Source organism: Lichenostomus cassidix, chromosome 6 (genome assembly GCF_008360975.1).
Source record: "Lichenostomus cassidix isolate B80296 chromosome 6, HeHo_3.0, whole genome shotgun sequence".
Classification (NCBI taxonomy): Eukaryota; Metazoa; Chordata; class Aves; order Passeriformes; family Meliphagidae; genus Lichenostomus; species Lichenostomus cassidix.
In genome coordinates this window covers 24734036-24755500 of record NC_139487.1, presented here as the reverse complement: position 1 = coordinate 24755500, position 21465 = coordinate 24734036, and the positions used below count along the sequence as shown (strand labels likewise).

The 21465-nt window shown below is 37.8% G+C and overlaps 1 protein-coding gene across 2 annotated transcripts in view; it reads right to left on the bottom strand.

Moving 5' to 3' along the window:
- Positions 1 to 754: 754 nt before the first annotated feature.
- Positions 755 to 21465, bottom strand: part of TSPAN14 (tetraspanin 14) — a 36170-nt gene continuing 15459 nt past the window's right edge. For both annotated transcript variants that reach the window (XM_085064084.1, XM_085064083.1), the window contains exons 3-9: positions 14396 to 14446; positions 9724 to 9870; positions 8717 to 8887; positions 8013 to 8138; positions 6761 to 6805; positions 6075 to 6194; positions 755 to 4375 (exon numbers count right to left, since the gene is read on the bottom strand). In XM_085064084.1, coding sequence (XP_084920210.1) covers positions 4304 to 4375; positions 6075 to 6194; positions 6761 to 6805; positions 8013 to 8138; positions 8717 to 8887; positions 9724 to 9870; positions 14396 to 14446 — 732 coding nt within the window. In that variant the 3' untranslated portion in view covers positions 755 to 4303. The remainder of the gene's footprint in view (positions 4376 to 6074; positions 6195 to 6760; positions 6806 to 8012; positions 8139 to 8716; positions 8888 to 9723; positions 9871 to 14395; positions 14447 to 21465) is intronic.

Here is a 21465-nt window from a genome sequence, read left to right as displayed (position 1 = left end):
TTTTTTGAAGCAATTAAAGGTACGTTGCAGAGTCATGTTGTCCACACCTAAGAGATGAAATTCAAAACCATGTAGTGGGTAGAGACTGAAAAGCTTGGGAGCAATTACTTTCTGTTCAACCAGCAAAAAAGCTATTGAGAAAATAAACAAGCACTGTTCTTCAGAAACCTGTAATAAAGAAGACTATATTTAGAAGTCAACAAGACCTCATGTTCACAAACAATTTGAGTACCACTGGCTTATGTCTGCAAACAAACATGACAACTTTGTTCCTGCAAAAGCTTTCCCACTTACAAAACCTAGTAACACTATTTACCCCACTACACTCACCATCAAACTCTCAGGAGTACTCTTGAGAAAGGGAATTCCACAAAACCACCCCAGACAAGTCACTTGGTGAGTAACACACAAGCAGGTTTTGCACATAAAACTGCTGTTTTTCTTTTCTCTTGTTCATTTCTTTGATGTCCAGAAATTTAACAGTTACTCTACGCCACTCTGCAGCTCTTCACTTGCTCATGGCTTTCCACTAACAATGCACAGAAAAGCATCAGTCTTATCTATTATTCAACAGCCCAAACTGAAAAGAAAAAATATCAAGAATTAGTTTCAGCAAAATATACGAACAAGCAGCCCTGGACCTTTACCATTTCTGAGTTATCCACAAACTGCAGTCTCAGTAGCCATTCTAAACCTTAGAGAACAAAATACTAGTGACTGGAAGCAACAAATCTTAGCAATCGAACTCCAAGAGTAGAAAATATTTAATTTTATTTAATCAAATTTAAGGCTTGAGAAAAAATATATTGAAAGTCACTCAGAAAAGCCATCTCAGAAGAGGAGATAGAAGCCCCCCTTCCAATGGCTGAACAATGTTCAAGCTGCATGGCAATGTACAAGCAGTAAGGAGAATAAAGTGGGAAAGATGGAATGGGGAGACAAAACCCAAGGCAATTCTACAATTAAATCAATGGCCACAGCAAGCTCAATGGACTGGAAGCACAAGTCTATCCACATGGCACTGCATGAGGTCACCAAAGCTAAAGACCTCTTGGGAAGAAACATTCAGAGTTTCACAAGGCGACCAAAGGTCCTTTGGTCACTGCACTGTTTTCAGCGTTTATATTCATCCTCCTCTTCATGTACAGGGAAACTACATCCAAATGCAGGTCTATTAATAGCAATAAAGAAGCAGTTGCACTGTCAAACAGACTGACAAACACATACACTGCTTAACGGAAATAAATTGTGCTCATTTCTGAGAAATAAAAGTGATCACATTTATGTTTCCTTCTTTCAGTCCAGTTCTTCAAGTCTGACCTCATTTGAGATCTTCATTAAAAACCTTGGTTCCATGGTAGTGTTTGTGAAGTTGTTCAAAATGCAACCACTGAAATCTCAACATCAACAATGTATCAAACCTCTTTGTGAGATCGCTGAATTACTTTTGCTTTGAGGCTTTAGAGGCAGGCTCACACCCAGCTGTTTTTGAAGACAAGACTTTTTTAGAGCATAACCTAAATCTTTAGCCATGAAGTCACTGCAGATCCACAGAGAAGGTGCTAAATAAAACTAAGTAGAAAGTACTCCCATTACAAGTCTGAAATTACACTAGCCATGTTATGGGGGTATGTCAAAACATATAGGGTCAAAACAACATACAGCTCCAGGATTTAAAAAATGATACTGAATAAGCACAGAGAAGTTTATCCACAGTGGCAAAAAAGGAAGTGAACCTCAACAAGTTGAACTTCTTTCCAATTCAGTTCCAAATAAGTGAAGCACTGATACAAAGCTGGTGTTAATATGGCCAACGCCATCAACAACAAACTTTGAGAAGACAACAGTTCAATTAAATTCCATTTTGCATACAAACAGTACTTCAAAAAGAACAAGTATTAATTTGTCTTCAGGCAACTTGGCAAGATTTGCAGACCCTAGAATCCTAATCCGCAATGCTGGCTCTTGTCAGCAGCTAATTTCAGTGCATGAACTCCACAGCCATCCTTGACACCAGGATGACTTTCCCCAAACTGCAGGAATTCCTTCCTAGCATTAGGAGCTGTCTGGGTCAAAAACTGGCAAAGGGAAATGTACTCCTTAGCTGTCATTTTCAATGCAATATATTATGAATCAAAATTCACAAACAGGTCATGAATAAAAAAGTTACAAATCCTTCTCCAATTTTACATATATCAGATTATTACACATAACCAAGTAAGTTGGTTGACAAGGCATTGCGGAGTTTCAAGCACCAGAATTTAAAGCAAAGTTTGCTGGACACTGCTCTGCTGCTTGCAAAGTCATAGTACAATCACACACTTCTGGCTGCTCCTGATGGATTAGATTCAACAAACAAGTAATACAGACCTCGAATTCAAGGCTTTACAGAAGAAATGCCTCTTGCTCTCCCCTCAGTGATCTACTGCTATTATTTTCTTGTTGTACACCAAAGTTTAAAAGTCACAGTGCACTTCTAGCCATTTTACTTTCAGGTTTTCAGATGAGTTAATAGCAGACTATCGTCTGCTACTGTAAGGAAATCAGCCATCCTTAGACAAGCTTCCTTTTCCTGTTGTGTCTCAATGACTGGCCAGAAAAAGAACTATGCAAGCTGAAGTACACATGAGCACCGTCTGAAGTGCTTCACAGATTAAAAGCTAGAAGGATGTCTGGACAATCCAGACACAAAGATTCTTACTGTTGATCAACTTTTGCCAGTGAAATGTTTGTTAATACATGCATAATAGAAAAGAATGGACATAATATATTTAAATTTTGGCTTTCAAAGAAAACCATATACTTTAGAAATACAAGTATTAAATCCTTCAGGCACACTACATATAGTAAAATATCATTATAAAAATATATACTTTTCTAAAATTTACACTGTGTTAGGCACTGTAAATAAACCTGCTCTCCCTGAAAAATCTGGTGTCACTGGAAGCAGTAAACGATGTTAGTCACATGGCCCACAGAAAAACTGACAGCTATAGCTACTTCCAAGAACTTTTCAGCCACATACATGTACCTTAAAACTAAGGATACAACACCAAAGTGTTCTAGAAAAGATTGGAACTCTTACTGAGCTACAGATCAATCTACTAAACCCCCACAAAGGGAGGACTGGAAGCAGAGTTTCATTTTCTCTTGATTAAAATAAAAACCCTGACATAAAAAAAGAGTAGTTCAGTTTCATGTAGAAAATTACTGCAAAGAAATAATTCTGGTTCACTGTACTTTGATTCACATTTGAACCATGAACCAGGCAGAACTGAAGATTTAACAGCTTTATCAAAGACTTAAAGATTCAACTTTTAATCTTCCACTAAATCTGTACTTCCTTATTTAAAAACTTATTTTAGTAAGAATTAGCACTGAATTTGTAAGTCTTTCAACAGTCCTAGTAGTGGTAATTAAGAAGATCAACATAGCAGCTGTGAGAGGAACTAGAGGAATAACAAAAGCCATCAACAGCTAGCACAGCATGTTTGCTACCTACTGAAACAGGCTGCATTTTGAAGTTTATGCAGACAGCATAAAGTTTATGCAGACTTTTAAAAGATATTACTGATCATTGAGGATAGCATTTTTAAAGAGGTTTTTCTTCTATAAAAAAAAATATTTACGTTTTTCTCAGACAGGAAACAGCATCAGGGCTTTACACCCTCTTGCCTGAAATGGAGATTTGTAACAATACTACACAGTCAGATTTTTCCCATCCTGGGAACTGGCTTGTGTTTTTCAAAGGAGTGTGGGGTTTGCACAACTGAAATTCAATTGGAGATCTAGACAGTTTGTGATTTTCTTTTTCCCCAATTTCCAATTATGGTTGCTGGGTATCTTGCCAAAAATGACTGGATAAGTCTACTGTAGAGATTAATGTGATTTCAAGATTCTGAAGAAATCAGCAAGCAACATTTGAAAAGATTACATTTTAAGACAGATGACAGGAGTGAAGACAAAATCTTCGTAGCAATCGTCCAAGGAAAGGGTTTACAGCAGTTTCATGTCTCCCTGCTACAGTCTTTAAAATCTGTTCGGCCAATAACTTGGAAATTCCATTTCTTCCTCAGAGATCAGCACTGGCGCATTGAGTTGTCTTGTTAGAAAATAGGCAGATACTGTGTGTTTGGTGATTTATGTTTTTGTAAGAGCTTCTAACAAAAAGCATGAGCCAGGAAAAAATCCACATAAGGCTTTTAACAACAAGAACATTTCATGGTCCGTGCATTTCTTCCATCTTGTGTCCAATCGATAATCTTAAAATATACTGTTTTGCAACATGTGTCTGCTTTTGTATTCAGAAGGCATTACTTGCCTTTACAGCTTCAATATCAGCAATCAATGTCCTGGCTAGGAAAATCCCAAAAATCTAAAAAGATAAAAAACATACCATTTGTGAGATGAAACACTTGTAATGCACCAGTCTGCAAGATGTTTGTTTGCAGGTTGAGATATCATTTCATAGCCAGGATCATCCATCAAAGCATAGCTATTACTAAAAGGTAATAAAGGCAACAGAATCTTGCAGGTAATAAAACCTGTGAGAAAGATGCTTTCATGTAAAACTTCTGGAGCATTCAAAATAATAAGCTTTCAGATGCCTTAGAGCTAGAAGAAATCCACTTAGCCAACTTTGAGTGTCATAAACACCCATGCTTACCTATTGCTAAAGCTACAAATCAGACATTTTCGTTCGTTCCACAACTTTGATTAACAATCCAGTCAGCTTTCAGATCAATTTTTTAAAATACAGACAGAATGTACAACTACCTATACTAAAATGAAATTCTTGTCACAGGCAGCAGTAAGAGAAGTCCCAGATTATTCAGAGACATCTAAATTTTAAATTTTAACATTCATACCAGTTCTCAGGGAAATCTTCCTTTACAAACTGAGGATTAATTCATGACTCAGCAAATTTCCTCAATCATTCTTAGAAATAATATAAAACTGGGGTGAAGTTTTGAAAAAGACAAAAGATTTCCTTTAAAAGTAGTCAGGTTATATCTAATTCTCAGTCCCACCATGAAATGCACAAGGAAGACCCAACTGGAAAATACAAGTAACTGAAAGTGGTCTCACAGAGACTTGGGACATGAACAAAGAACAACACTGTCAGGTTATTGTCAGTCAGAATCCTGCCAAAAGATTAAACTTCTGGTCTTGAACATCTTCCTAGCAAGAGGTGCTGTTCTTAGCATAGCATTTCTCAAACCCATGGAAGCACTACCATTCGATGGTGATAAAAATAATATCAAACCCTAAGCTACAGAGGGCAGTATCACCAGGGCTGGAGAAATGTATTTCGCTAGCACTCTATGCTCAACTATTGTCAATTACATGAAAAATCCTTTTTGTAGCAGATTAGCAAGTTTATTATTTCCCACTGAAGTAAAAGAATTTCACAGCATAGAAATTAAGGTAGAGTGCAAACAACTGCCAGAATGAAAGCAGGATCCACCTTGAAAGAAGCAATCTAACATCCTTTACTTAGCTCTCTCTTTGATGTCCAAGCACTGACAAGGTAACAGAAGTCACAACTCTTTCATCTGGTTCTGCTAACATCACATTTTCAGCCTGTTCACCTATTTCCCTGCCCTTGAATTCTCAACCTTTCTGAGCAGCATGGTACACCCACTTGCAGCTGGCTGAGATAATCTTAGCATGAAGGACAAGGCTGCATCTTAGTGATTTCAGGTTTGTGGTAGAAAGCTGGAATTCAGATCTACTGGAGCAGACAAATAGCAGGTTCCCCCTCCTTCATAACATTGAAGCACAAGCAATATTTTATATAATAATCATGTATTAACATATGACTATACTAATATTACAATATGTATCACAATTATCACACACTATTATTTACTGCACTGTATTTTTATAATGACCTTCACTGCTTTGAGCAACTTTCATTATAATTGGTGTTTGTGCCATATTCTTCTCATACCTAAAAAATCCACATTCAAAATATTAATTTTACCTCTGTTCATAACTACCTACTTTTACCTTCAGCAGGTCTGTGTCTGCAAACATGAACTGTTTTTCAAAGAATCATAGTAACAACTAACCTGGAGCAGTGAGATAGCTATGAAGACACCTGCAACAATGTAGATATTTCGGGGTAACCAAGCTTCAAGTGCATGAATACATCCTTTGACAAAAATCTGATCATCCCATTCACTTTTGCTCTGAATGTAGAAAGGAAGAATAAGAATATTACTTTTCTGCTCAAGTTTATTATATGATCAATCACATGAACTAGCTAAGCTAATGTTCTGTCATTTTTGCAATAAAGTTTTTAACCACCCTTCAAAATACATGTCTGAATCAGGGAATGTCAGACATTGATATTCATATCTTCCTGAAAATCCTGTTATCAGAACACTATAAAGTGTTCTGTATCTCACTGTAGCGATAATAAACTAGCAGATAAATGGTGGTCAAGTTAGCAGATAATAGATCAGTAGTTAGATGATTAGAACTAATAATTAAAATACACACACACACTTGAAATCCAAGTCCTACCCCTTCTGGAAACACACAATTCCCTTCACCTGTTTCATCATTTTTTTCCTCTACTCTCCCACAGTACAAGCTTACTTTAAACAAAGGACAATGTCTACCTTGTTCTAGTTGTAGTACCATGTAGCACAGTCTATTAGTTCCTAGAATTTTAAGCCAATATTCATCAGCAATCCCACCATTTTTATAGTTTTGTCTGTGCAGGCACTGAACATGACAGACAGCACCTTACCTTCTTTCTGATATCATACCCACACTGTGTATTCACAACTTTTTGCTGTAAAGAAAAAGAGATTTTAAATAAATCAATTGAATTTTACTCACTTCTGTTTGCAGCAGGTTTTTCTATCTTTTATATTTATAAACATATCAGGACTATCAGAGTTGACTATTTTAGGAAGCTTTTTTAGCAAAAAATGAGCAAAATCCTAGCAGAATACAAGAAAATTAATGACAAAGCAAAGGTGTGTATTAGCAAGATGATATCCTGCACCAGAAATCTCAGCTGCTTTTATCACTTGGCATTCAAGTAGTAACTTTTTAACATAAAAACTGCACTGCCAGCACACAGTGAAACATCTCCATTTACAAAATGCAGAAGGAGTTATGCTAAAATATTAGCAATAGAATCTCAGATTAAACAGATTTAAGCATCCTTTTGCCTCCTTAAATACAACACCAGCAACAGAAAAAATTGCAGTTGAACAGTACTGCTCCAAACGAAATTAGAAGATAATTACTGGAGAATCTGAACATGGAATATGTCCCGGACTGTCTTTCCTTGGCTGATTTCCAATACAATCAGAAGCCTACCAGGTATTAAATAGAACTTACCAATGGCTATCTGCTCAGCACAAGGATTGCTGGATGGATTTTGAGCTGTAACTATTCCCACCAACACCATAAAGCACTATGTTAGCTTCTACCTCCACATTTTAGCATCTGCTATAAGGCTCACAAAGTTTCATAAAGTTCAATAAACAAATCTAACCTATAAGCACCTAAAGCTTGCCAAAACCAAGGACTGACTCAGAAGCTTTAAACTTCTCACATGAGCACTTTACTAGTTACTGACAAACAACCAGCAAATGGAGTTACTGCTGCTTGTCTGGCAGAGGGGTGCTGCAACATTTATCATAACGGGGGCAAACACACTGCTTAGACAATGCTTTCAGGTCCTTACAAGCCAGGTAACAAAGGCCAGGGACCCAAGGAATAAAAATAATCTCAGCCACCACTACCTCAGATCCAAACCATACTAAAACAGCTTGAATTCCTGGTGACAATACATTTTCAGCTGTCTAACAGGTTGCCACATTTGGACTCTAAAAAGGATGGAACAAACACAAAACGGTTTGTCTGTGCAAGAGTAATTTTTGGTCATTTAGCACACCTCTTAAAGCCCTTCAACACCTTATTCAGGAAGTACTTCCTGTCATAACTTTAGACTCTCTGAGCAATAACAAAGCCAGGAAACAACTTACAGCAGGATCAGGTATACAACAGGAAAAAGGAACTCCGCACTTCTCACGACTTTTGCTTTCACTCTTGCAGTCAAAGTATATGTTGAAGTCCCAGTCTTCTGGACCTTGGGCACCACAGCAATGGTTCTGCAAGAAATAAATATCATTCCAGAAAGTTTGGTCAGTGGATAAATTATCTCTAAAATAATCCAAATAGTAAACGTTTGCTTATAAATCTTCACCATCCCTAAGTCTGTGCAGAATCAATGACAACAGCAGAGTAAAAAAGGAACGAGCAATCACTAACAGGGCTCTGAGAAATCAAAGCAATACATCTGGAATACTGCTCCTGGAAATAGCTGTCAGCATGTCAAGCAAAATCATAAAAATTATCACTTTAGATGTAATTGTCAGATACAATCAGTTCCATTGCAAAAAAATTTTAAGGGAATATTTTTTCTCAGGGAGCAAGGAAAAGGTGAGAAAATGAAGAAGATCAAAGGCAGATGGATGCCTGAGAGAGCTTCCACAATGGACATCAGAACAACCCTGGATCTCAGGATGTCTTTCCTCCCTGCGGCTTTCAGTACAGAAGGAAGAAAACCAGCACATCTGTAACACAGTACTATTAGCTACAAAATATTATCACTGTAACAAAAATTAAAACCTTTAAATCTACATATTCTCCTAGAAGGCATCAAAGATGTGACAGGATATGAACTTACAATTCTCTGCAGTGAATCAATGATGTTCTGGAGGTCAATGTCATCTCGGTAGGATTTAATGTTATTCTCAAAGAATTCTTTTACCCTGTCCCTCACCCAGTCCTGGAATAGGAAAGCCATAACTGCTACTGCCATCTCCAACAGGAATATAAACACTATTGTTCCACAGAACTGCAAAACGAAAAAAGTCCTCAATTAGAAAATATTAATTCATTTTGAATGCATCCCTATACCACTAGAAACAGACAAAGGAATTAGATTCAAATTTTGACTCAGTATAGACAGTGTGAGAGCACAGATTCTCAAATGAGCACAAAAGGTAAAGAAACCACCAAGAGGCAGAACTACCCTCTTCTTTTGGTCACCTGAACTTGACAGCACAAAGAGCATCAGACAGAGTCATTATGCACAGCAGTGAAAACATTAATAAATGAGAATGTGTAAAACACAGGGCTAAAGTAGTCTTGATATTTCCTCTTGGATTGTTTCTAATTTTATAATTACTTTTTTAAAATTTTTTTTTGTCCAGCTTAGCTGTTTTCAGATTTAAAGCAAAGAAAAAGCCTCAGTATAAAAATAACCATTTAAGAAATTTCACATCAGTCACTGAAGTCCCACAGTTTTGCACACCCAACACCCTTAAAAACTTAAAAGTTTTTAAGGGATTTTATTCCACTATACTATATTATCTCAGTAATTCCTAACTCACGAAGCATGTTCCCTAACATCACAATGTTAGATTCTGGTATACATACTATAACATCACTGCAGAGCAGAACAAATAAAAAAGAGAAGGAAGAACATGTTCCCCAAAGAGGAAAATACATAGGCTGGAACCACCACTGATTTCAATACCATTACTCAGAGGTTTGTCATGGCAGCAAGTTCACCATACGCTTTGCAACAAACTAAATTCTATAAAGCAATTATCTGGGTTTGCTCCCAGTCCTTCATCAACTGCAGCCTTCCCACAGACAGTGATTCACTCATATAATGATGTTACTTACAAACTTCAGAAGGCAGATGTTTTCTCTCAGTGCTCCTACACAACCAGCAAACCCCAAAGTAAACATCACTATTCCCACCACTAGGACAAGCACCACTGGGTCCAGACCATGAAGACCAGTCACCTTTGTCAGATCAGACAATACACCCTGGAAAAAAAAAAAACAGAACAGAATGTGACCACTATAAGCATGTTATTCACTTAGCATTCCTTCTGGATGATTTCCACGTGATACCAAATGAACTGTTTGCAAACCCTTGAACTTGCCCACACTGACACACACAGAAAAATTCCTGTTGTAAAATGGTTATTGACAACACCAGTTTTCTTGACCCCAGCACAGGAAGCATTAAAGTTATAGCTAACAATTCTTTTAAATAGTCAGTTTCTCAGATTACATCCTCCTAGGTCTATTTACCAAACAGAATTCCACAAGATGGTGCCAAAAGCTCAATACGATCACTGAATGTTCATTTAGTTTCAAGGCAAAAGAATTAATGTTTTGTATTAACTTGAAATGCATCAATCATCAGGTCTCCAATATCCAATATCATGGTGTAAAAAAAAAAAATTAGAAAACCATTTTTTTCAGTCCTAATGTCTGGCAGAAAGGGAGAGATATTGTAAGAACAAAGCACCTCATGGATGACATTTTAAGGAGAATAATCTTGTTTTGGTTTTCAAGGGACACAGATTTTTCCTCTCATTTTAGTTACAACCCTTCTAATGCCATATAGTGGTCCACCAAACTCTTTCAAAAATAGGAAAGTATAGTCTAAACACTCCCCTTTCACCCCTGATAAAAATTCTTACACCAAAAGGAGTTATCTATTCCCTACGTTTGCAATTTGCCTAATTCAGAAGTGGTATTTTCTTTGTTAACTATCCAGAAACCACTTATTTTGAAAATAATCTTTGCTATTAAGCCTGTTTGCATAGATTTCTAAGTCTATGTGAACGTACTGCTAACACAGTGAAATCCTTCCTTATAATTTCTGATTAGGTTTTAAAGAATTATTACACCAGCTACCATTAGAATTCCATCAAATACATATTACAGGATTCTCAAGAATCCTGCAAGAATAAGACAGAATGTGCAGAAGGGACAAACAACTGAAACTCTTTATGAGAATGGTTTGTAGGGACACCCAGGCAGCCTTGCAGTAGACTGAATGTTCATCATACACCCACCCAGCAACAATACACAGATCATTCTGAATAAGGAAATACTTCCACTTTCAAAACAAAGAAATAACAAGAATCAATACAGTACAATATCCCATCATCACATATTTACAATTTTTTTTCTTTATAAAGTATATTCTCAAGCTAACCATGTTCACTGTAAAAGAACAACATCAGACTTGCAATAAGCAGCCTAATTCTGTCAAGAGAATGTCAATTCTCATCTTGCTACCCACATACCTGCACAGGAGTTAAGTGCAAAGGATACACATCCTAAGACAACACCTTGGAAAAATCATATCACTTCCTATTCAACTGCTTACTTAACAAAAATAAAATCTTTTTATTTTTAAATAAACTGTTTAACAATACTACAGTGATACACAGGACTTCATCTTCTTGCACTTTGTGTTTCATAACAGATTCTGTCAGAGCTGTTAATCTGGCAACAGCAAGACAGTGGTGTTTTTATCAAAACTGGCTGATGGGATGAAAAGAAAAAAAATAATTGAACTGCAGAACTTGGAATTGCCTTGCAACAGCTGGTGACTAAGAGCTGAAATAGGCTATTAGAAAATGGACCTAGTTTGTTGACAACATGTTACCAGTCATTTCCATTCCTAAAATCTCTAAGACCTCACAGCTAACTAACAAACTTAGTCTACCTGGTTAATTATGAGAGTCCCACCTAATCAAACCTTGGCTCAGATCCCACAGTCAAACACATGCCTAGATTAGATGCTAATGCAGTGTCTTTGTAGAACCATCATGCTGTGAAACCAAACACTGTGTGACCAGGATGTTGAAACCTTCCTAATTATTGCCAGCCATCTCCTTCCCATCCCACACCCAAACTCAAGCTTTTTCTTTTCAGACAATCTCACTTGCTCAAGCAACATCTTTTGGAAGAAAACTTCCTCTGATCAAAGCATGTTATGAATAAAAGTTGGCAGGAACTGGGCTTTATTATTCAAGCTCAGATGTCACCAGTTCACAAGAGTTTCTTCGTGTTCACACTTAATGTTTACAATACACTTTTTAAAAGAAGGTTAAGGAGATTTTGCTTAAGAAAAGATGTTAAAAATCCTGAAGTAAGGGCACAAGTGAATTAATTCAGGAAACTCTGATCCCATCATACCCATTTCCCTGAAGGCACTTCTGCCTGTGCCCTCTGCACCTGGTGTACAAACTCCTCAAAGAACAGGCTACCCTTTACAAAACAGATTTCCTACAGCGACACAAGAATGAAGTCTGATACTCTAAGTCAGGGTCAGAACATCCCGTAACAAAACTCACACTAGGTCTTTCTTTCAGTCACGCAGAACCAATGAGTTCTCCATGCTCTTGAAGTCCCTCTAAACAACAGTCTTGATTTGAAGACTGACTGCTCCCTCTCCATTTGCTATTAGCCACGGACTTGCTAGAATGAAGTTAGGCTGACTAGCCTCTAGTTTCCAAGATCTTCCTTTATGTCCTTTTTGAAACCATTTTAACAACAAAAACTGTTTTTGTGATAAGAGGGCTCACTGTTATTCATCTTGTTTCTACCAACAGTTTACAATAATTCACTCTTGGTGATTTTTGCAGCATCTGGTGTGACAGATATTGACTCTTAAAATTTTATGTAAGTTAATTTTTACATGACTGTTCAGAATAACTAAAGCCAGGTACAAAATCACAAGGATTAGCCAATTAGATACACCAGTTAGAGAGACTGGATTTGACTCAAAGAAGTATTTTCAACAATTCTCACAAACCAGCAGTCTCATTTCAATATACAATTAGCTAAAATAGAATCACAAGATTTATAGCCAGAGAAGTGCTGAGGAAATAATCTGAAGTGTAGTCCTAATGCAAAAAGAAAAGAGACAAAACCAGACATATTAAATGTACCTAAAGTACTTCATGTTGTGGTAAGAAACAGGATGTTCAGAACTCTCCCACCACCTCTGGTGTATCTCTGGGTTTACCACTGCAGCACAGTTTCTGCAATGTTTTTCTCTTACTTCCCATCTATTGTTCACCAAGATGTTTATCTCTAAAATACAGGCACTATTGGCTGAAGAACAGCACTACTATGAAAGACTGAAAACATAGCACAGAACAACTGACGTAAAAAATAATGAAGAGATTTTGTGAGCCATTCAGAAGTTCAAAACCACAGGAAAGGCTTTGAAGCACTTATTTGCAAGATAAGAGAGCAGAAAGAGCTCAGGCAAAAATCTAAAAAATAAAAGACAGAAAGAATCTGTCTTTGCCTTCTGGTAACATCAGTGTATCATAATGCCAATTTGGCAAATGGAGATAAGTTGTGATGGAGATACTGGTCTCCAACCACACAGATCTTATGTCTACAAAACAGAAGGATGCCTGAACATCAGAGAACACAAGTTCAAGACAAGTTTAACATCCTCAAAGGGAAGAAAATTCTTTTGTAACAACAAAATAGGTGGTAAATGCATTTGTGTGTCGAGATAGGTTGCTTACTATACAGCAATGCCAGCACTTACCTAGTTACAAGAATGTGTGCACACACACAGGGAGCAGGGACGAGGGAGGAGGAGAACAAATACCTCAGAATTAAGATCATTGTAAAACTCACTTCCAAAAAGCAGCAGAATCTCAGAACCTCTCTGTATGTGGATAGCTGCTGTGTATAACCACTTCAATTAAGAAAAATCAAACATATGATGGTAATTGAAGTCTTACCACTTAGCAGCACAACCAAGCAGTGAGGGCACCTGCCCTCCACTCCTCATTGAGATGCAGATCAGTAAATCTAGTAAAGGTCACTTTTCCTACTGCTTGAATTAATTAAATCCATGCTTTTACATCCATTCAAGGGGTTGAACCATCCATTTCCATACTTGTATCATCCTCTTCTCTTGTTACAGGAGAACTGAGTACATGTCCACACAACTTCTTTCAAATGAGGAAGTTTCCTAGCTACAAGAGACCTATGCTAAAAATAAAGTTATTTGGCTACATCGTGTTCCCCAATTTTGTTCCTCTACCTGGGAATACAATCACTTAAGCACTCCATGGGGAATAAAGGGGACAACAGATGGCCAACAGACTGAGACCACCTTCCTGAAGTATTTCAAAGATGCACATTCAGATTTAATGGTGCTTTTTTAAATATAAAGAGCTCATACTCCTCACAAATATTTGTTTGTAATAAAAGGAGGTGGATAGAGAAACACATATTTTAGAAAACATGCTTTTGAAAGAGAACCTGTCTATAAAGGCTAAATTCTCCCGAGCATCCTACTCTTACAAGTTTATAAAATAGCTCTGAATATCAAAGGTCACAGCTTAACTCCTGATCAGGGACAAGAAGCAAATTCCAACTACTCTCAGTTTAGATTATCTGAACATGGTCCTGAGCTCAGATGGTACAGTGAACCTTTGCTGCTTCCTGAAGAAGTAGTTTTACTGGAGCAGGAGGGGGCAGCCACTGAAGAAAGACCAGTCATTTCTATCCTTACCTTTTCACTCCATGCCCACAGACCAGCGGCAAGGAAGGCCACACCAGCTAGCTAAAATTAAAAAAAAAAAAAAAATTAATTAGATGTACTAATCAACCACATTCTTAAAAAACTTAGCCAGAAGCACTACTGTGCAAGTAAACCAAATATTGCCTGTAATTTGAGACAATAATAATGGAACAATGCTCCCCATGAGTCACTCTTACAAAATTATTTGAAGGATATTTATTCCAAAGTATTTATGAATTTTATAAACTACTTTTTTTTAAAAAAGTATTTCAATTTGATTCTTCATGAATACTCAAGAAGCACATGGTACTTAACTGACAATCCCATCCAGAAGCATACAAGTGGGAGTTATCCTTGTCCCAATGACTTGCTATAAAATGTCTGCCTGCACACTGAACCTCTCTGTATGTGGATGAAGATGTCAGAATATTTAATGCATTTTGAGGTTACTCCCTATTTAACCATGTAGTAGCACCAATCCCATACAGTAGTCATGCTTGACTCCTTGTAACTTCTCAGTGTCAATGCTCACTATATTAGCATCTTCTCTGATTAGATACAGTTTGTTCTGTGAATCTTTACCCTGTTTAAGCCCATCTGAATCAAGGTAGATTAATGGTCCATTTGCTTACTTTCCATAAGCAATAAATCTGACAACATACAAACCTTCCACTAATTCGTATGGTTGTATAAACATTTCTGAATTATATTCACCCAAAGGAAGCAAGAGTTACTTGTTCTAATATTTTATTCCCTTTCTCCAGTGCTCAGGCATCTTAACACCTAATTTCAATAATCAAACTAAAATGACCTCTGCATAATCCAAGGGCAGCTCTTCCTCATTACTGAAAAGGCATTCAACCCTGCTTGTGTCAGGGGGGCCTCACAGCTCTGCAACTACCTGAAAGGTCGTTGCAGTAAGGTGGATATATCAGTTTCTTCCCCCACATAACAAGCAGCACCACAAGAGGAAATGCACAAGTTGCACCAGGGAAGTTTAAATCGGATATTAGGAAATACTTGTTCCCTGAAAGCGTTATCAAGCATTGGAGCAAGATGCCCGTGGAAGTGGTTTAGTCACCATTCCTAGACATATTTAAAAGACACACAGACATGGCTCTTAGGGACATGGACTACTTGGCAGTTTTGTTAATAGCTGAATTCGATCTTAGAGGTCTTTTCCAACCTAAATGATTTGTTTATCCTGTAGAAAGGGCTGAGGTTGCTTCCCCATTGCCAAACCTTACACACACTGACAACTAAATCCCAACAACTGAAAAAACACTTTGAAAAAGGAATCCTTTTCTACAGGAAATGCAGCACCTCCCATGAACTAAATGGGCATCACAGGCAAGAAGCAAAAATGGAACCCTCTTACAGTCACACAAGAAAACAGATGTGTAGGTTTTAAATACTGCTGGGCTCATGGGCTGCTTGCACTAAGCTCACTCAGGGCAAGTGAGGTTGCTCTGGATTTACTCTGCTTGCTGAGGAGAGTGGGAGAAAGCAAAGTCAAAAGGGGCTGCAAGCATCATTCATGTCATTCTGTAAAAATTACTCAAATTATGTTAGACACTTCTGACTCAGCAGAAATTATTATACACCGTATTTTGGAGTTTAAACACAGTTTAAGCAACCAAAACTGCCACTAATACATGGAGTTACAGCTGGACAAAGCAGTGCTACATAGATTTCCAGATGTTGCTTAATAAGTGACAGCACAATGACTACTCACCATGGACTCTGAATAGCCTAAGAACATCTAAAGTGAACATTTGGATCAAAGCACAACTTTAAAAATACTATTAAAAACCCCACCAATATAAACGGACTATTGACCCAGATTAACCATAGATCTTAACCCAGTGAACTTCAGATGAAAAAATGAGAGGAAAAGAGTCAGTAATCAAACTTGTATGCCATTAAGCTGCACAGTGCATGTAATTGATGCATCTTTCATCCTTTTCATTCCAAATGTTCCAGGGATGCCGGGAGACAGATAAAGACAGCTGGTATAATTTGCAGTAATCAAGGTAAATTACACAGTAGACAGCTGGATCTTTGGAAACTTTTTCTACAGAAAACAGGGTGGAAAAAATAATTGGAAAGACATATTCTACTCTCTGTATACAAACTGAAGGTATTAGAATGCTAATATTGTGATATTGAATTTGTAAATAGGGTGACCTCTTCAGACTGTCTGCCTTTCATTTTAATTACCTTCTTAATTAAATTGTAATGGATTCTTGATTAAGTGGATTTTTCACTATCATGCATTAGTCTCACCTTTGAAGACAAACTTTGCTCTCGTGTTTTTATAAAATGTTCAGTTTCAAGAAACTGTTCTATTTTTGTGAAGTTATTTACATAAACATCTAAGCAAACTATCCACAAGCAAAATAGAGTTTATCAGAAGAAAAAGAAAATCACATAAAATCAATGTAGGTAAATCCAAAACTTAATTCAGCTAAGACAAGCAACTCATAATTTTCACTAGAAGCGACCAAACCAGATACATTAAGTTCCTTTAGCAAAAATCCAGTAAAGTATGATGTGTCTGCAGAATAAACAAAGCCATCAGCCACTGCATTGACAGGTGCAATTACCGAGACAACCAATTTGCAACTAAGTAAAATAGTAGTGAAATGAAAAATCAAATTAAATCTTTTTGCTTTAAAGACTATGTGCAAGATACTTTAAAGTATCTCACTGAAAACTATTGTAAAGCACACCATGGTGATCAAACCACCTCAGAAGTTAGGGTGATTGAGCATGCCCAGAGTTCTACAGAGAATCAGCACTGCCCAAATTGAAGGCAAAGTTTTAACCTTCTTCAGCTCACTGAACTAAATGGCTGAGTGAATAGGACAACAGGCAGATGAGAAACAAGGATAACCAAAAGTGTTCCCAAGGTGCAAGTAGGCAAGTCAGGTATTTCAAAAAAGCATAACATTTTGAAACTTGCCTTTGGCCAGAATCTGAGTGACATGTAAACAAGAACCAACTGGACTACTCATTCACTACTGTGCTGGAGAGTCATTTAAACCATATACTGCAAGAAAGGTTAGATGGAAAACATACACAAAGCAGCTCAATTGTGCCCCTTTGAACTGGAAACTATAACACCATTTACCAGCATTTGGTTATTTCCTGCTTTTGAAATGAAAAATCCACTTTTTAACATATTGCATCAAACTGAAGGCTCTACTCAGATGTACAATACTGATGCCAACTCAGAGACACTGTGCCCAAGACCACTTTTAAGCATTATCCATTAATCCATTCCCAATCACACTTTCGACTGTGCTGTCAGAATCACACTACCAACTGAGAAAACAGAGATAATTTGTTTCTCAAATGTGGGCAGCAGCTAAACAATTCCTTCAAGACTACCCTTGCAAACAAACTGATTGTGGGTCAGTCTGCCCATAGGTCTGATCAGCAGTAACAGGAATTGCACTCAGCTCGTGTATACTCTTACAGAGAATACCCTTTCCACTCCCTGGATAATTCTATTTTACACTGCAGCTCCACCCACGCTTGAGCAATCAGCAGCCTGCAGCCCTTCCTTCCTATCCTTGTCTCTTCAGAGACTCTTCCTCTCACAGTCAGGAAGCCACCTGGTGGTAACACATTCTTTCCTCTTCCTGGCACAGCCTTGCTGTTTCAGAAGTTCCTGGAAAACAACATACACTGCAAAAGCCAAGAAAATCTTATGTAACCTGGGTCTTCTCTTACTTTTCAAAGAGATGAACTCTGAATTCTTTTCCAGAACTGAAGAGACATTTTTTCTCTTCATCACCATGTTCAGGGCAAAATGCCACATCTCCTACAGGATAAGCAAAAAGTTCTGGTTTTGTCTCCAGTAACCCTCAAGAGTCACACACAGAACTACAGACCTTTAGAAGATAAATCCAGATGACAGTAGATAAAAGCTATTTTACCCTCTCCTCTCAATTCCTGTGAGACAGTGAGCTCACATACAACCTAAAAGGCTTTGGCAGAGCACACATGCAATCCTTCACTTCACTTAAATAACCATGTCCTGGCTATTCTCAGACCACCCCAAAAAAAACCCTTTTAACTGGAGACAAAGCAGCAAGCACCAGAGACAAGTGTTGAGGCACTGCCTTTTATTCCCTGGGTTTTCCCAGGTTCAGGCTAGAAGGCCTATAACAGTGCTGCACCCCAACACAGGACACCCCTGTACTCCCTGCCTCCTTCCAAGCAGCAGGGCTTTCACAGAGGAACTTACTCAACTGCAGAATGACTCAGAAGAGAGAGGTGCCAAAACCAAGCTCTTCACTTGGCATTACTGCAGCCTTTAAATTGCACCATGACAAATGAAGTTATTTGACGAAAAAAGAAAGCTTTCAAACACAAAGGTTCAGCCTTATCTTGCTCTCTGCAGGGCTCTTAATGGTTGCAGCACTGCCTTATCACCACTCATTAACAAGAGTGTACTTGGACAAGCTAAGTCTTGCGAGCATGCTTAGAAAGCAAGATAAAAATAAAGTAATTGCACATCAAAATCATGCCTAGGAAGACAGAGCCTTCCTATGGCCTCCATTCCCTTTCTTAAAAGAATAGGGAAGTTTTATTACAAGCCAGTAGTACACAACTGAAAGCCAGAACCTTCTATTCTTAAGTTGTCCACCCAAAAAGAAACCTCCCAAAGAATGAAGACTTACTGATTTCTAATGGCTGATTACACTTAGTGTGCCATTAGTAGTCATATTTGCCCTCTGAGCTCAATATTTTATTTCATCCCAGTCCATGTAAGCTGTATTTGAAGCACAACACCACCTGCAGTAACCACTCACTGAAAAGTTAAATTCTAGAAATTACTATATCACCATGTGCTTTAACTTTCAAGTTTATACAGTCACTGATACTATCTTTAGAACTACAGTGCGAAAGTCAACATATACCTCTGGTAAGTATGACAGAAGAACAAATCCAACTATTTACATGCACATTACCTGGCTTGTGGGTATACTGTCCTGAGTTGAGACACAGTAGAGTTTTAACAGCTTATATGGACAAGATGCTTTCTGCACATCTATCCAAATCCATCCCTCATACATCTCTAGAGCAGCCACACTCACTAACAAATGCTCACAAACAAGCTCCCACAAGCACCTGTCCTCCAACCCAAGGAATGCAAATCAAGACCAACATTCCTGTCTTAAATCTTGCTTGTGAGTTAAGGTTACATTTCCCCTTCTGGTTTTGTAGTCCTTCCATTCTTTTAAGGCACACAGAAAATTTACTCTGTTCCACAAACGGTGAATTTGTAGTCATCCCAGCCAGCAGAATTTCACAGGCTCCTGAATCCTTGTGTCAGCTAAATTATTCATGAGTTGCCTATAGGGGTGTCTGCCTTCAACATTTACATAGCTTGTTCTACAACTAAAGGCGCCAAAAATCTTATCAAAAGAGCTGTAGCTGCACATCATTTACTAGGTCAGCCTGATAACTGCAGTAGAAGCCTCAGAACCTTTTGTTGAGAAAGCCAATTCTTCCATCCAACAGACCAGCTGAAACACACAAGTCGCATTATGAATTCTCCTCAATTTTTTGGCATCTCTTTGCAAGTTTTTCTTTAAAGAAGAGAAAAGCCTTTGGATCTTCATCATTCATTTCAAGAGAATTCCATAAAAAAAAGTGAAAAAATGTAATGACTGCAGAGAAGAAAAAAGATACAAAATTGATTCCTGTGAAAAAACAGAGGCAAAATCTTGAAAATCCTCCCCTTACAGTGAAGACAAAAAATGTCAGTTTTAGAAGGCAGTGGAAGCAGTCAGACTCCACTTCAGGAGACACTCACTGGAAAAAAGGCAGAAGTCTAAAAGAATCCTAATATCTTCATAAACAAGAGTGTTGATTTCTCACATATCCCACCACGAACTGCTGAAGAGCACCCACCCAGTTATGAAGTGATTTCTCTGCAAACCAGAACAGTTTGACAGGTACTCTCGTCGTCGTACCACACTCCACTACCAGCTACGTGGGAACTGTGCAATACCGAAGAAAGAGACCTGCAGAGCCTGTGGCTTGTAAACACAATTTTTGACCTATTAAAGGCATCCTCAATTGCAACACAGAAAATATCATCCCTAACAAACACCTGCACTATGCAATATTTTGGCAGATTAACCCTTAATGGAACAGAAGTTTCTATACATCCTCTCTGCCCTGTTATCTGTACAAGGATAACTCCCCTGTGGCTTAATGCTACAGTATCATGTTAAAACATTGCACAAGTAAGCAAGAGGTGGTGACAGCAGCAAAAACTCTGTGGTTTTCACCAACTGTACTGCTAGCACTGGACAAGTCACTGTATCTGACTTTTCCAGGGCTACTCATGGCTTTCCATGACTGCAGTTCCTATGACTTCTGGTGCAAACTCTTAACATTTGACCTGAAAGTTCCAAAAGGAATTAATGAGTTTACCTGAATTGCATCCTCACCTTTGACTCACTCACAGACATCTTAATTCTTTCTAGTGCAACACTGTGCACTAACCTTTAAAAAGCCTCTTTTTCCAAGGCAGGTGCTTCAGTGACCTTGACCATCATACACATCTAAAACAAATATCTGTTGTTGTAACCCTTTTCACATTCACAGTTCTAAACAAACATTATAGGCAAGTTAGTCCATAGTTAAGTTTTTCAAGACTGTATCAGACAATTCAGCTGCCCAGAGAGGATGACATAGACTGCCAGCTGTTGACACATCTCTGGGGCAGCTCCTTTTTCTCTTCTGCATAGTTTATGTACAGCTACACCACCCAATAAAGATCACAGATGATCGGAAAGTGGACATATTAAGAAAATTTTTTTTAATAGGGAAGCAACTTAACATGATAATATAGATACTGAGTTCCCACACTTTCAATAATAATTTATTTCTCATATGGGATAGGCTCCTTACATTAAAAAACATCTAGGGAATATTATCCATCAGTTTCCTGCTTTCAGGCAAGTATCGCAGTTTGTTCTCTTGAACAGTGTAATGAAGTTAATAAAACTGAGCTATGCCTAAACTATTTTAGTCTC